Source organism: Conger conger, chromosome 3 (genome assembly GCF_963514075.1).
Source record: "Conger conger chromosome 3, fConCon1.1, whole genome shotgun sequence".
In the NCBI taxonomy this organism is placed as follows: Eukaryota; Metazoa; Chordata; class Actinopteri; order Anguilliformes; family Congridae; genus Conger; species Conger conger.
The window spans coordinates 31,394,225-31,411,459 of NC_083762.1; the positions used below are offsets into that span (position 1 = coordinate 31,394,225).

A 17,235-nucleotide genomic window follows, 5' to 3' on the forward strand; every position below is an offset into this window, starting at 1 on the left:
ATTTTGAAAGATGATTCGTCACAGCCACAAGCATCTCTAATCAAATACATAATATCTTCCATTTCCACTGTTCGAGTTTCTGTAAGAGACCAGGATTATCCCTATAGTCAAAAGGGTTCAAGATTTTGGGCATGTCATTTTCAGGCTTGTGTTAAGAAAAGGGGTGATAATTAATGGGTTAAATACATTAAATATTAATTTGAAAATGTGTTTTGTGTTTACTTATGTTTACTTGTTTAATATATTTTGTTATCTAAAACCACTCAAATATGCAATACAGAGGAAATCAGAAAGGGGCGAATGCTTTGTCATGGCACTGTAAATATGTATTCTGTGGAGAAGGATAGCATGCTGTGTGTCCTATAAATGTGTGCCCACACATTTGCATGTTAAACAGGAAAGAAAAAATAACATCTAATTGATGTGCCATCTTAGGGAATGTTATTTATACCACACCTTTCCACCTTATCTGATTAATGTATCTGTAATGCAATGTGAAAACCACGTTCAGTGAACCAAATGTAAGTTTTCATACAGAATGAAGTGTTTGAGCAGTCAAGCACATTAGAAGTGAACAACTGATTATTAACTATTTAAAGGTACAGGCTTAGCTTTGATAATACTGAGAATAGCTAGAATGTTGTTTTCAAATATATATTTTTTAAGTTTCCAATGATTTACAAATGAGAAGAAATACAAACTGTATTTGAAACATTACATTTATGTTTTCAGTAAAACACTTACCATTTGATAATATCTTTAATAAATGATGTAAACCTTTCTGAAATTAAATAAAATTTACAAGCACTAATTATTAGCATATGTGTAATTACAATAAAATAATAACTAAAGGCTCCTTAGATGCTGGCAAAGCATACGCTTGAACAGTGATCGATAAACATGCATTGGAAATACCTACTGTAGATTGCATTTCATATTCTTGATTTCAGCTAAATCTTTAGCTGTATCAATGTGAGTTACCCAGTGAAGTGCTGGGACATTGGCATTATTTCACTTTTCTCCTCCTTGAATCTTTCATATGTAGGCCAATCTGGTAGTGCCCTTCATTGATCATTGCTGCCATTATGTCAATATTTCTATGTATTTTCAGTCCACGGTGTGTGTTTTTGGGTGAAAGTGTCATCTGGTAAACAGCTTGGATTTTATCAAAAACAGTTACATTGTAATGGAACCCTTTTGTTGAGTCATCTAAAGTATTAATTCCCTCCCAGGACACTGTGAAGGATAACTCTCTACTTTTCATGCCAAACGTTCTGAAAGTCTACCTAGAAAATGGACAGACAAAGTCCTTCCGTTTTGACAGCAGTACTTCCATCAAGGTAAGTTCAGTCTTCAGACAGTGCTTGTAAAGACAAGTAAAGGGCAGCAATGTTGATGATTATGAGAGACAAGGAAAGTCAATGAAACAAGAGTGAAAAATGTTGATGCACTGTTGACAGTACTCCCATCATTGTTCATTTTAATCTATTCTGGGAAGGGGGTCACCTTTTTTCATTTGGATGGTCTTCACCCCAATAGGGCGGATGGAAGGATGCTTTCTGACAACTTATTTTATGGGGTACAGCATTCACTACTGGCCCCAGTGTCTTGTAGAACTTGCCCCAGCAACCAAAACCCATTCACATGTGCTGAACGGTCCGTTAAGAATTGATGTCCCTCCAATCTTAGTTGCTATTGTTTTAGTTCCTCCATTAATATGGGGTGTTTACTTACTCGACTGGGACCGTCCAGCTACTCCATGGTTTGTCCCTGTGGCTTTCAATCATTTTATTTATGTTAGGACTACAGCTAGATGAAGTAGTGTCCGCACTACAAAACAGTTTTCTCATGGATTCAGTATCACTAACCCTCCTAGCCAAATGGCTGTCACTGCAAAGCGGCACCCTACTGCTGAAAATAATTTTTTCTCCTGACAAATTTTCCCGGTGACCTCAGGAAGAAGATTTAGGAGAAACAATTATTTTTGTATCTACTCCATATCTCCACATCTCATTTGATACCTTGGACCCTCTGTGACTTAAAGCTGTTTAGCCAACAAATGTGTTCCATACTGTAGCAGTGTAATTTACAGCTGAATCTAGTCCCGACCCCAGTTCCATTCAAATGCAGAGAGTTATAGTATCACTTGTAGGACAACCTGAAAATAAGATATCCAGACTCTGATGGTGTTGATAGATCACAGATATACAAGGACAAGAACAAAATACTAAATATATAGATAACATTGCTGTGTCCCAAACATTATAGTGCCCTGAAATGGGGGGACTATGTATAAACACTGCTGTAATTTCTACATGGTGAAACTAAAATGTATAAAAATGTCCTTTACTAAATGTCTACTTTAACCACATTATTATTTTTTTATAACAAATCTCAAATTGTGGAGCACAGAGAAATAAATGATGGGTCTTTGCCCCAAACATTATGAAGGGCACTGTGACTTTAAATGTAATGAGTCATGCATCCTAGCAAATAAAAATCCAAGCACAAGTGCCATTGCTAGTTGTGTAGTCATGCAATGCCTCTTACGTGCACAAAGTATAAACCTGGCATTTCTATGTCAAAGGATGTTATCCTGACTCTGCAAGAGAAGCTGTCAATCAAGAGCATTGAGCACTTTTCTCTGATACTGGAGCAGCGTGCAGAAGGCTGTGCCAGCAAGCTGCTGCTCCTCCACGAGCAGGAAATGCTAACTCAGGTGAGCCCATAAGAAGACCTATAAATAATAGACTGTTAGCAGTACAGAATGACAGTACACAGGCATACAGTATAAGCCATAAAGTCCCTGAAAGTAGCTTAAAAGGGAACATCCACTGGGGGGGGGGGGGATGTCCATGAACTGAAAGTACTCAAAATGGTACATTAAGAATAAATATCCCTTTTGAAAGTTTTGTTATTTGCACATTAAATGGTTCATGGACACAATGGAGCAGCATGCTATAAGATTGCTGGCGTGCAGGGCTCCAGGCTCTTACTTTTGAAGCAGATTGTTTTCTGTCCAGGAGTTTGGATTTATCCGTCACTGAGTGGTTTGAATTGAACACATTCATTTGAATGTGAATACATTCCAGCCAATTTATAGCAATTTAAGCCATATCCCTGGATGCCAAAACAGCCAGGGCTCTCTAACACAAAAAAGCGCAAGCATTTTGAAATGGGAATTAAGCAATATATTGTTTTCCCATTTAATTCCCAGTCTTTGCCTGTTGTCTCAATTTCTGAATGTCATTACTCAACACAGAGAAAACACATCATACTATGTGCATGTTTTGAATACATCTCACACATTATGCATTTTTTCAGTGGTCATTTAAATAAGCCATTAGTATGGGGCTGGGTGAAATGTCATAGATTAAATGCCCTTCAATATTCAGGGAGAAAGTAATCTGTCTGTGGTTCTTTGTAAGATAATGTTCAAATGCATTGAGAATTTTATGCAAGGTATTTAAGTGCCACACACCAGTATCATATCAAGTTACTGACCAATATTTTGTAAACCAAATGAAAATCAGCATTGTCCAATTTATCATAAAACTGCTTTCTTCGCCTGGGTTTTTAAGGTCAAGTAAAGCTTGTCTCCTTGCCTCCGCACCAGGTGACCCAAAGGCCAGGATTGCACAAAATGAAGTGCTTTTTTAGAATCACCTTTGTTCCAAAGGACCCAGTCGATCTGCTCAGGAGAGATGCAGTGGCTTTTGAATACCTCTATGTTCAGGTATGAATATTTTATGCACTGTGTACACATTGCATTGATCTCTTTAGAGATTAATACTTTGCCTAATAATATCTAGGCCAGTAATCTGTTCATGTCTTGTTTTGACATTGCTTTGTCACCAGTGGAATTAACTCTTTGACCTCTTTCCACAAAATTGGATGACTGCCCCTCAATTGTGAATTCAGTGTGCACATAAAAGTACAGTAGTTACTCAGTAAAATGATCAGTGTTGAAATCAACTACTGAGTACATACCCAGATAGAAAACCAAGAAAAGCAACGTAGAGTCGATATAGGTGCTCTGTCGCGTTACTTGTGTGGGAGGTAGCCTGGAGGTACTTAGTCTCTCTCTCTTTCTCTCTCTCTCTCTCTGACTCTCACTCTCTCTCTCTCTCTCTCTCTCTCTCTCTTTCTCTCTCTTTCTTTATCTCTCTCTCTTCTCTCTCTCTCTCTCTCTCTCTCTCTCTCTCTCTCTCTCACTCTCTCTCTCTTTCTCTCTCTTTCTTTATCTCTCTCTCTTCTCTCTCTCTCTCTCTCTCTCTCTCTCTCTCTCTCTCTCTCTCTCTCTCTCTCTCTCTCTCTCTCTCTGTAGAGCTGTAATGACGTGGTGCTGGAGCGTTTTGGGTCGGAGCTGAAGTACGATATGGCACTGCGTCTGGCCGCCCTACAGATGTACATCCTGACAGTCAGCACCAAACAGACTCAGAAGGTCTCGCTCAAGTACATTGAGTGAGTCCAGACCATCCATCAGTGCCGTTCACATTGGAAAATGGAAAGAAGTATAACACTATCTTGTATTCAGCGATGGCTATTAATCATCAGTGTTTGAATTTGATTGGTGCTTTTAAAAAGGATGAGTTCTATCCCTCAAAGCATCCTTTTGGTTCACCATAAAGATAACAGGCTTTATTCAATATAGCCATTGAGTTAATTGATCTAATCCTTAAAAATACGTCAATCTAGGTTTTTTTTAGGAGATTTATGATTCTGGTAATGAAGAATACTCTATAGGAGTCAATGCTAATGCTAACACGTACTTGCTTAAAATGGTCACCCAGTACACAATGCAGCTGTTTTGGTGGATGCCTCCACAGGAAAGAATGGGGCTTGGCAGTTTTCCTCCCCCCGGCTGTGCTGTCCAGTATGAAGGAGAAGAACATCAAGAAAGCCTTGAACCACATTCTCAAAACAAACCAGAATCTAGTGCCACCAGGGAAAAAGGTGGACATCTACATGTTATATATCTTAATCTCTCTCTGCCTATCTCTCAATGCAGCATTGTTTTGTGCACCTAAAATCTAAGATGTCTGACCACTAGAAGGGATGGTTTTTTACTCCATTCCTCATTTTGTCTAGTTTTGTTTCTCATGCTCCACCCCAGTGATAAAATGAATGCTTTTATATTCTGCCTCATATTCTGTGTGGGTATATTTGACAAGGCTGCCCCCTGGTGGATACTGCAGGTGTGCACAATATGTACGTTTATTCTTTTTGTAAATGGTTGGCATTTATGTAGCGCCTTTATCCAAAGCGCTGTACAATCGATGCTTCTCATTCACCCATTCATGCACACACTCACACACCAACGCTGAATGGCTGCCATGCAAGGCACCAACCAGTTTGCCAGGAGCATTTAGTGGTTAGGTGTCTTGCTCAGGGACACTTCGACACACCCAGGGCGGAATCGAATGTGTAGTCTTTGTTTATTAATGTACCACAATGTAGTGTTTGTATACGCTTCCAGTAGTCACATGCTTTTTCCTAATATATATTTGTTTTTTATTTTTAACATGTTTTTATTTAAAGCCCAACTTTTGTGCAATTTCTCTTCCAGTTAACTGCTCTACAAGCAAAGGTTCACTACTTGAAGTATCTCAGTGATTTGAGATTATATGGGGGAAGAGTCTTCAAATCAACTTTACTGGTAAATACCTATTATCCTTGCTCAAGCATAATGCAATGAATTGATGCAGAATGTGGAATTGTTTATGCTGCTCTATATCTTTATATATGGGTGACTTACACCTCATGTACTGGATACTAGCTATACGAATAATTCATTTCATTTCAAATTAACAGTCAGGTGCAGTCATTTAGCACACATTTGGTACATCTTTGACAGTTATGGTTATGTAAGCTAATTAAAATCTGTTTTCTGCCTGAGCAGCCAGTTCATGTTTTGTGACAGTTGATTACTTTCACAATACAGGGATTAGTTAAATACTTGATTCTGATTGGTCAAAAGGGTTCAGATTATTTTCTTATAACCACGCATGGAGACACACTTCACTGCACATCTGCTAAAGAGTGGCCTTATCACTAAAATAATACACATGCCCATTTAGCATTCTGTTTCCATTGAGCATTAACAGACAACAATTGAAAAAGTGCAACAAGTTGACAGCTACATTTAAAAATATATATATTTGTTGAATTGAATTTGAGTGTTGGATTACACCGTAGCCATGGTGAATAAGCAGAATAAACTCTGGGCTGGGGGGCTGTATGAAAATAACCCACGGCAGTGCAGCTGACAGCTTTTCCTGCATCACACAAGTCTCGTGTAGCTTGTGCTTAATATTAACATTAGTTGACTTATACATCCCACTGAAACTGAAGTACCAATAGTTGGTAAATGTTGCAATATATGTTTATGCATTACTCAACATATTTCTCAATAGAACCTGCAATATATTGTACATTAAAGATAATTTACAGTCTTAGACATGTTATTTCACATGTGTAAGACTGAAGTCAGTGTAATGTCTTATTATCATTGGTATGATATCAAATATTATCAGATCGATCCGTCATCACAAAAAAAGACAAAGGAATGAAATGTGGACATATGGGTAGATGGAAAAAATTAGTTATGTAAGGGAGCACATAAAGGGATTCTTATATTGATACATGGGGTCTCTATATACTATATGTGAAATGTGCTATGTAAGTGAGCACATAAAGAAGGGTTTCTTTTGCGGATATACACTCACAGAGCACTTTATTAGGTATTTATTAAACTCATTTTTTTACTTCTACTGCTGTAGCCTATACACTTAAAGTTATGATGCATTGTGTGTTCAGAGATACTTCTGCATATCACTGTTGTAATGGGTGGTTGTTCGCGTTACTGACACCTTCCTATCAGCTTTGACCAGTCTGGCCATACTCCTCTGACATCTCTCATTAACAAGACGTTTCTGTCTGCAGAACTTCCGTGGTCAAAGTCACTTAGATCTCATTTTTTCTCCATTCTGCTGGTTGATGTGAACATTAACTGAAGCTCCTGACCCGTATCTACATAATTGTATGCATTGCACTGCAGCCACACAATTGGCTGATTAGATAAACGCAAGAATATGTAGGTGTAATAAAGTAAAAATGTTCCTAATAAAGTACTCGGTGAGTGTAGATGGGGTCTCTGTATATGGGAAATGAGTTCAATATGGAAACATATCGAAGGGATGGTTTCATGTCTCTCTCCCACAGCAAGGAGAGAAGCGCACAGAGGTGACCCTGCTCCTGGGCCCCAGGTATGGCATTAGCCACGTCATCAACACCAAGACCAACCTGGTGGCCCTGCTGGCCGACTTCAGCCACGTCAACCGCATCGAGATGTACACCGAGGACGAGAAGAACGTCCGCGTGGAGCTGCATGTCCTGGATGTGAAGGTCAGGCTCAGAAGGCTCTCATGGGAAGACTCAGGATGAGACCCAAACTCCCCCGGCCAACAGCTGCAAATAACTAGTCTACAGCGTGTCCCAGGGCAGCAGAATGTGCTTAGTTTATCCCGCTTTGCTCCGAGCCTGGTGAAAGCAGTGCAGTTAAACTATAAACCTGGCAGCCTCTCAGGATGTAGCCAATATTCTGTAACTAATCAACACAGTAGGTGAAGGTGGTAATGCAATTGCAGCAGTGCTGTTTCCAGTCAGTAAGGAAAACTCAAGTTCTCAGCATTTGGGTTCTGAGATTGAGGGCAATGAGAAAATGGACAAGCATCTGGGTTTTTACTTAACTGATCATTGTTTGCAGCACAGTACAAAAACTGGCAAAATAAAAGTTATGAGGAAAAAACTTAAGATGCTTGATCTTTTCAAGCTTAGGAAAAGGAGACTGATGGGCAATTTGATTGATGCTTTTAAATTCATAAAAGGGATTAATTGAAAGTGAACTACAAGAGATTCTTCAGGCTGTGTTGTGTTCGTAGAACAAGGGGGCATACATGGAAATTTGCATTAGGTAAATTGCACACAGACATTAGGAAATATTTTTTTTCACACAGAGAGTAGTCACTGTGTGGAATATCTTACCAGGTCATGTAGTAGAGGCAGAACATTTGGGGCCAGGCTTGATACAGCACTAGATACTATCTATCTACTATCAAATTAAGCATTAGATACATGTAGGGGCTAGAAAATGGCCCAAACATTTTTGGGCTGAATGGTCTGTTCTTGTCATTATGTTATGTTATGTTATGGGAAACATTTTTTAAACCACTCAGTAAGTAGGAGCCCTTACAGCTTCGACGTGCCGTAGTGCCTGGGGGAGCCAGACCTGGCTACTTCATCTTTATTATGTGCATTTCTATGGCAAGCTCATCTTATCAATGCTGTTTTACAGCCCATCACCTTGATAATGGAGTCCAGTGACGCCATGAATCTGGCATGTTTGACCGCTGGCTACTATAGGCTGCTGGTGGACTCCCGGCGCTCCATCTTCAACATGGCCAACAGCACCAGCGGAGGCAGTCTGGAGCTGGGTGGGTTATCCTTCTCAAACACAGCCTATATATGCCCTGTAATGCTCTTTATAATTGATTGTCCATTTAGCTGCAATGCCAGGTAGTCTGACTGTCTCTGATATCTTTAGTACTTGTATGACATAGTGCAGTTTGCTTGACTGGTACAACTACGTAATTACATTGTTCTGAAGTGAACTGAAGTGAACACCATACAGTATGTTATACCATTACATTACATGTCATGATGCTTTTATCCAAAGTGACTTACAGTTGATTAGACTAAGTAGGAGACAATCCTCCCCTGGAGCAATGCAGGGTTAAGGGCCTTGCTCAAGGGCCCAACAGCTATGTGGACGTTATTGTGGCTACACCTTGACCGACCTTGTGGGTCCCAGTCATGTACCTTAACCACTATGCTACAGGCCGCCCATATATGTTGGTCATGCTTATTTTGTCATTTCTATGCTGCAGGCCAAGATCCCAAGAGCAAATTTAACTACCAAGCTATTGAGTGGACCTACAGCACCTCCTTTAGTGGCTGCGAAGACCCCAACCTTCAAATGGGCATAAGACAATCCTATCACAAAGACCCTGAGTCCCCTGATTGCATGGGAAACGAAAATAATGTCACGCCTATTTATTTTACAGAGCAGTCCCAGCATGCTTTGTATATGGATGAATGTTCGAACAGGATGGGCCACAGTATGCACCCCCAGCCATTTCTGTCTTTACCCAGACACAAACCCCAGGACTCTCCCAGGAGCGCCAAGGTGTCCTTCATATTTGGGGACCCCCCCTTAGATAGCGTAAACCCCCATAATCTCGGCTACCACAGGCTGTTGGATGAGTGTCCTGAGATCTTAGAACAGCAGAGAGCCATTTTCCTCCAGAACACTGAGGAATTTAAGCCCATGGATCCGTCCATGGACGGGGAAGGCTTTCAGTACGCGCCCCACGCGATCTACAGCAACATCGGGGAGGCCAAGATCTTCGGGACGACGGAGGGCATTGAGGAGCCTCTGCTGCGGGACATCTGCTATGCCGAGACCACGGACGATGCCGAGGACGAGGATGACGGGAGCTGCGAGGAGGACCTGGCAGTGGTGGGGGGAGGGGCGGGCCCCGGGGAGGAGGACAGGGAGGCCGCCAAGAGGAAAGCCACCTTCCTCAAGCTCTCAGGCTCCAGCGACGACATCATTGACCTGACCTCCCTCCCGCCACCTGAGGGCAACGACGAGGAGGACAACGACGTCCTCCTGCACTCGCTCAACCTGGCCATCGCCGCCCCGCCGCCCGGATTCAGGGACAGCTCGGACGAGGAAGAGCACCACGGCCCCCGGGGGCCCAAAGACATGGGCCCTTGTCCGTGCGGGGACATCCCCGTGTCTCTGATCGACGCTGTGCCCACTCAGGATGAAGGCGCGGAGAAGGCCCTAGATAACGCGGTGGTCTCCACTTTACAGGCCCTAGAGGCCCTGGCAGCATCAGAGGAAGACACTCACCAAGAGTCGAGTGCAAATTCAGGTTGTTGTTTTTTTTCTATCTCAATCAACATTTCTTGTTGACAATATGCCATCTGCCGTAGTTTCCCATTAAAATGCCAACAATATCAAATGCTTGCACCAACTCAAATAATTTCTGGTACTTTACTGTTATTATGTACTCGCTTTATACTTTTTAAAAATAGTTCTTGGTGGTTTAAGAGACTTTGGGAATGTTGTTTGGACTTTTTATTATGATATATAGTATTTTAGTTTCTGACCCCTCAATATTTTTAATGAAGAAAATCTGAATTCTTAAAACAAATGTGTGTATGATTAATGTGTAATGTGTGTAGGCTTAATTCAGTAGTTTTTTGTCTCACTGTGTCATACAGGTGTAGCACTGTCTCGGGCTTTCAGCCCAGAGTCATCTTCAGATTCTGGGAACGAGACTAATTCCTCAGAAATTACAGAGAGCTCGGAGCTGACCGCAGCCCAGAAGCTCTGTGACAGCTCCGTTCGTCTGCTGGTCGCCACCGCCGAGGGGTACCAGCCACTCCAGGAGGAGAAAACCGAGTTTCCCGTTAGCCTGTGCGTGGGAGACCCCGTCCCTAAGACATCCCACAACATCCCGGGCCACCAAGACGCTGAGATGCCGCCCGCGTCCGGGCCTTCCAAACAGATGCTCCACTCGGAAGACATCGAGATGGAGCCCGAAACCATGGAAACAAAATCCGTGACAGACTACTTCAGCAAGATGCCGATGGGCAAGCTGACGAGCTCGGGTGAAGGCAGACGGCGGGGGAGGGCGGGAGAGGCTGACCCCAAGGGGCCGTTCGAGGTGAACGCCACTACCGCTGCCAGCAAACGACAGACGGGCAGGACCGCTTACACCACCGCCGAGGAGCAGCGTGCGGCGGGCAAGTACAACACCTTCAGCGCCAGGGACGCCCACCGCCTCAACCACTTCGACCAGGAGCGCACCTCGTTTCGGGAGAAGAGCCAGCGGTGGCAGCCGCTGCCTGAGAGCTCTGCCGCAGGGGGTCTGGGAAGGACGGAGGCCCGGGACGGCGCGCTGGAATCGGGCAACCGTAGCGCCGCTGGGGTGGGCGAGGACGAACGCCCGGGTCCCAACGCCCAAGAACCGTCAGCTTTCCCCGAGCAGGGCGGGTTGCCTGGCGACGAGCAGCAGCAGGCCAGGCCGCAGACAGTGGGGCGGCTGTGTGAGTACCACCTGGTGAAGCACACCGCCTGCATGCAGGCGGAGGGCCACCACTCCCTCCCGAGCTCCCAGTGTTCTTCCCTGGATGCCGGCTGCAGTACGGGAAGCAGCAGCTGCGCCACCCCCTTGGACTCGCCTCTCTGTGGCCCCGACACGCCCGGCAAGCGCCCGCTGCTGCCCGAGGACAAGGGCCCCGGCACCCCCAGCCGCGGGCCCCCGGCCAGGGATCTGCACCCCAGCGCCGACCTCGCCTTCCACCGGAAAATGCTGCCAAGCGTGCACTCCAACACCAATGGCTCCGACCCTGCTTTTGGCACTGTGAGAGAAGGCTGTCACCGGATGCCCAAGATTAAAGAAACCACAGGTACAGCTACGAAGAGGAATATTTTCACTGATCTCTGTGTGAAGCATGCTTGTGTTAAAAATACCTCCTTGGAGGAGGGGGAGGTGTACAGGTTGATAAACTCCTTAACCCTTTAAGGTGTAAGTTCACAAATATGTGCTTAGAATGTTCTTAACTGAACAGTAAGATTAAGACCCCATATCACAGCATCAGCCTTGACTAGGTAGACATCTAATACTATACTGCTCTTCCACCTTGCCCATTAAATTGGAAAGGAAAGAGTTGCATGTTCTGAAATCCATGTACAGTGTAATCCATAAGTATTTGGACAACGGTACATTTTCTTTTCTTTTGGCTTTGCACTCATTTACATCCATGTCTGTTGATCCGTGTAGGAATGACTGTGATTAGATCTGTCATCACAGTGTGATTTTGATGACATCAGTTGCGTCCCATTATTCAGAAAATGCATACTCCTTCACTCCACTACCACTGTCCTCCACTCCATGCCCTGGAAATCTTTGTTGACTTTTCGCATATCTGGGTGACTTCATCATGCTCACACCCAGATACTATCAAAACCCAACCCAAAAAAATTGGTCATATCCTACAAACAAATGTGGCAACTGAGGAAGCGGGTTTCTATATTTTCTTGTACATAAAACCAACATGGCTCTAAATACAACTACCGTTATTTCCGTAGATGGATGACATGCATGTATGAATTTATTCAAACAACGTGCCTGACATATTTATTACCAATACATTTGTTATAGATGTTACAGTGGGAAATCATTGTTTTTCAATGTGAACACTTAACATTGGAGAACAAAAGCCCACTTAATATATACACTCAGTGAGCACTTTATTTGATATTTATTAGACTTATTTTTTATACTTATTTGTCTTCTGCTATTGTAACCCATCCACTTAAGAGGTTTGATGTGTGTTCAGAGATGCTCTGCTGCATAGCACTGTTGTAATGTGTGGTTATTTTTGCGTGACTATCAGCTTCCTGTCAGCTTTGACCAGTCTGGCCCTTCTCCACTGACCTCTCTCACCTTGTTAAGGTGTTTTTGCCCGCAGATCTTCTGCTCACTGCAGTTTTTCACACCATTCTCTGCAAACTCTAGAGACTATTGTATTTGAAAAATCCCAGCAGTTTCTGGCACCAACAATCATTCCACAGTCAACATATGTAATTAATGTGCTTATACTGACTTTTACTGTTTTAGCTGTGGTCCAGCCTATTGGGGCGTGCTTGTATAGCCTATTACGGGTTCTAAAAAAGATTTTTAATTGGTTATCAATTACATTTTGGCAGTTAACCGAACCATGAAAATACTGAAAAAGCCCATCCCTAATAGTAAGGTTAGCTAAGATGAGAGAAAATGTGATATGTGCGGCTAACATTAGTAATCACCAGTCAGTGGACAAGCATATGTAGTTTTTGATAGACAGCTTACATTCCATAATATTTGATTTCATATTTAAGATTTATGTACTGTATAAGATGCAAGAATTTTTTGCATTTTATACTAAGCTTATATTAAGCACTTTATATTAAATCATAAATAGTCAAAAGTCCTATATTTGTATTAAATGTGCATTGTCCAATATTTTAATGGTAAATAATCTTCATTTCAATCTTAATTGTAAATATGTTAAAATATTATGTTAAGTAACTTAACTCTATATATATATTAAATATTTTAAAATGTTAATTAAAAGATTGTGTTTTGTTTAATTATTTCCTAAAATTGCTTGTAATACGTGGAGATAAGATGAGGTGCATGCAAGCATTAATTTATTGTCAGGAAGCTGCGATGGACAAAAATAGTGTATGTATCATTATTGAGCTACAGTAAATGTTTCAAGTTTTCATGATATTGATCTGAGGTCATATAGCACAGCTCTAGACACATCCATACCTGTCTTCTGAATAGTGTCTCTGGTCTGTTGGACTGGTTTTTGGGGGTTTTTCTTCATTATGGTGAGAATTATTTGGTCATCAACTGTAGAGGTCTTCCTTAGCCTACCAGCCTCTTTGGAAATTCTGATCTCACCAGTGCTCAATTTCTCCTTAATGATGTTCCAAACAGTATATTTTTGTATTATTATTTGGCATATTGTGTGGCCTATGTCTCTGCCTGTTTATGGCTCTACCTCAAAATGGCTTCCTTGACTTGATTGGCAAAACACTGGTACTTATTTTAACAGACGGCAATAACAAGCAAAGGCAATCAAAAGCCTAGACTGAAGACCAGATACTGAACGATTGACGTAATTGGATACACCTGACAAATAAGAAACAGCTGAGAAGCCAACTGTCCAATTATTTTCCTGCCCCCTTTTCATTTCAAAAGACCAGAAATTGTACCATTGTCCAAATACTTACAGGCTGCATTGTGTCTACACACTGAAGGTGAAGGTCCTCTATTGTCTGGAATGTGAATTAGGCCTGTCTGTCGATTGGGAAATGTTCCTGCATTAGTGTCGATAGAACAAGGTATGAAAGGGTCTGACCCCCACCCCCCACCCCGAACAGGACCATGCAGCAAAGTGTGTTTTCAGCAAGGTGCTTAACGGTTCTCTCTCTTTCTCTACTACCCCTAGTGTAGCTTGCACAGAGCTCAGCTCAGCACCCAGAGGAGACACACCTTTGGCCTTTTCCCAGCAGCTCGATGCCTACGCCACACCGCCACCATCACCACCACCATCCGACGTTAGCGCACATCCCTCAGACGTGCCAAAGCGGGAGGCCTCCGACCCCCCCAAGCAGAACCGCGTCACACCATCACCCCCAAGCCTTCCCCACCAAGGCCACGACACCAGCAGCCTGAGGCTCCCCACCCAAAGAGGCAGAGTACTGAGACGGAGTTCCAGCAGCAGGTCCCTGGGTTCCAGAAGCTTCGACACTCTGTTAGAGAAGACCAGGGCGGTCATAGGTGGTTCGTGTTTGATGTCCCCGCGCTCACCCAATTCAAGGCCGCAGAAGAGGCCCGACGGAAAGAGGCTGCTCAAGAGCCGCTCCCAGAGCTCCTTCTCCTCCATCCCAGCGGCCCAACAGGACCGCAGCAGAGCCTCCATCGTGCCCCCAGTGCCAAAGGATGCCAGGCAGCTCAGGGTTTTACCAAAACGAGATACCAGCACCTGGAGATTCCACGGGCCCTTCAGCCACTGCTTCCATAGAAGCAGGAGCGCCAAAGACCAGGACAAGGGGTCTCTCCCACAGCCGCCGTCCGTGGAGGGGGCACCAAGTTTGTCCCCCGGCGAACCCCGAGGAGTCACAGAGGAGAGAGCCATCTCCGTTTCCTCGCCCTCAGACCCGAGCGAGAGCTTCTCCTCCACACTGGCCATCGTGGGTGCCCTGAAGGACAGGGCGTGTGCCTTTCCCGGCGGGCTCTCCAGCTTGCGGCAGGATGCCGGTGAGCTTATGGCCCTGGTGCGCTCCAGAGTCGGGGAGAGTGCAGAATCCCCGTCCGAGCCACGCCGAGACAGCGAGGGCTGCCATGAGCGACTGCTCTCGACGGAGTCCAAAGAGCTGGGCAGCGCCTGCAGGAGGTTGGCCCAGGCCCACTGCAGAGCCGAGGAGACGCTCCCGGACGCGGCCGGCAGCTTCAGGGTGCTGTGCCGCCTGTCCGAAGCCTGCATGCGCCTGATGGGCTCCATGAGGTCTGAGGAGCAGCAGAGGCAGGTGGCCACCAAGGTGGAGCAGGTCATTACCAACTACATCTGCCTGCTGGAGGCAGTCGAGATGGCCTCAGCCACCGACCCTGGTGACCCCGGCTACGCAGCTCTGGCGCACCAATCCACCGCTATATCCGCCATCGTAAACACGTTGACACGTTCGCTCAAGACGCTCCTCAACACTAAACAGAAAACTATTTAATAAGCTGTGCTCTTCTCTTGAACTTTCGCAAAGCCATACTCAGAAACGGGGGTTCACCTTATCCCCACAATGTGAACTGCTGTAATAATTCTTGCCCCATGTATATTTTGTTTTATATGTAAACAAAAAAATATTCTATACAATACTATAGATATGTAAAAAGAATTAAGTATTCACCCTTCTTTAGAAAGCAAGATAAGTCCAGATATGAAGCAGAATATACATATAATCCTTCCTTGTGTATTCACATATGTTGCCTCATTATAATGCTTTTACCTAATGCAACACACAAAAGACAGAACTTGGACTGAGCAGATGCTGTCACAAATTTCTTCATACAATAATTGTATGTATTGTATATTTTAATTATACAAGAAGTTAAAATATTGATTTTTAAACAAATTCAGATGAGATAAATGATATATATACAAAGAAATGCATACAAGACTTAGATTTTACAATAGCAACAATAATGAAAAAATATATTTCTTTTTTTTAAACATATTTTCATCTTCAAAAACCCTAGATTAATTAATCCATTAAGTAATTGATTCTAATGTCTAGTTGATGCCAACTTTTTCACATACATTTCACTGACCACAGTGTTACAAGTCTACATTATTTTATGATTACTTGCACATGTTCACAAATGTCATTGTTTCTTTCAGAATGACTTAAACTCATTAAACTATTTAAATAATTGCAAACTGAAGTTAATTTTGTCTTTTTGTTCACCATTTTATACTAGGAGAGTTAAGCTGTCTTTTAGAAGTGAGTGTACAGTGTGAAGATTATTCTAAAGCATTCTGTACTGTTTTTGTATGCTATGTCACAGCTAATTGAAACAAGAAATGAATTAATTGACAAATGGAAACTTAATGAGCTTTTGTTCTTTAGAGAAAAGAGGCACATATGGGGAAATTCCTGCCAGGGTTACACCCTATGCCATTGGCAGGTAACATTGTGTGAGCACCAATTAAAGCCTGCAGACTCCCTCCTGGACAGGGCACTGTTGCCATGCTGGGAACCAGACCTATGGATGGCAGAATAATTTGCACCTCTAAGGATTTGCCATTTACCCTGTTTCCCACAATGCCTCCAAGCACAGCCATCTCAATATTGCAATATTCTCACTGTTGTTGAGAATATTGTTATGTTTAGAGACTCACCCATGGATGACCACGTCATCAAGGTTGGCGGTAGCATTTTCATGGAGGGGCTGTAGTACAGTACCACCCACCCCCTGGTCACATAATTGGGGGGACCCTCCCCCTGTAAATAATAATGTGATAATAATGTAGCAATTAAAAAAACATTTTTTAAACCTGGCCATTGGATATGACAAAATTGGATACTTCATTCAGTGAAAATCCTTACTAAACTCACTGTGTCTCTGATGGTCTCTCACCTGGCTTCAGGCACCTGATAAAAACAAAGCTTGACAACATGGGTCTGTACTGATGTGGTGCTGGATCAGGAGGCCTTGGTCTGGCATGGAATAGAGCTTGTCATGGTTTCTGTTTCTTGTCAACTATCTCCTTAAGTTCCTGCCCTTAGCTTGAACTGAGGCCAGATCCCTTGGGCAACATCTTCCCATGGCACTGCGGAATTAGCTAGAGAGGCAGTGGGAATACACAATACACCTTCTTCACGACCTCACAAGACTGTTGCTAGGACACCAAGAATTGGCTCTTGCTACTGGGAGCAGCTCTTCTCTCCTCACTTGGTTGTGGCTGGGCTGTTCTTGGGAAAGGATTCACATTTGTTGGTCTGTTTGAAGGCCAAATGCACATGGTGATAGTGGATCATCACTCTGAGTG

At 43.3% G+C, this 17,235-nt stretch overlaps 1 protein-coding gene across 2 annotated transcripts in view; it reads left to right on the forward strand.

The window, feature by feature from the left end:
* Window positions 1-16,122, forward strand: part of LOC133124225 (FERM and PDZ domain-containing protein 4-like) — a 60,391-nt gene extending 44,269 nt beyond the window's left edge. The window contains exons 7-17 of one of the 2 annotated variants that reach the window (XM_061235223.1): window positions 1,233-1,340; window positions 2,588-2,719; window positions 3,617-3,736; window positions 4,328-4,464; window positions 4,830-4,956; window positions 5,570-5,659; window positions 7,225-7,407; window positions 8,357-8,495; window positions 8,949-10,001; window positions 10,354-11,544; window positions 14,145-16,122. In XM_061235223.1, the coding sequence (XP_061091207.1) occupies window positions 1,233-1,340; window positions 2,588-2,719; window positions 3,617-3,736; window positions 4,328-4,464; window positions 4,830-4,956; window positions 5,570-5,659; window positions 7,225-7,407; window positions 8,357-8,495; window positions 8,949-10,001; window positions 10,354-11,544; window positions 14,145-15,415 (4,551 nt within the window). In that variant the 3' untranslated portion in view covers window positions 15,416-16,122. Of the gene's footprint in view, window positions 1-1,232; window positions 1,341-2,587; window positions 2,720-3,616; window positions 3,737-4,327; window positions 4,465-4,829; window positions 4,957-5,569; window positions 5,660-7,224; window positions 7,408-8,356; window positions 8,496-8,948; window positions 10,002-10,353; window positions 11,545-14,139 lie in introns of both variants that reach the window. The other variant, XM_061235224.1, reaches the window with a different exon arrangement.
* Window positions 16,123-17,235: the final 1,113 nt, after the last annotated feature.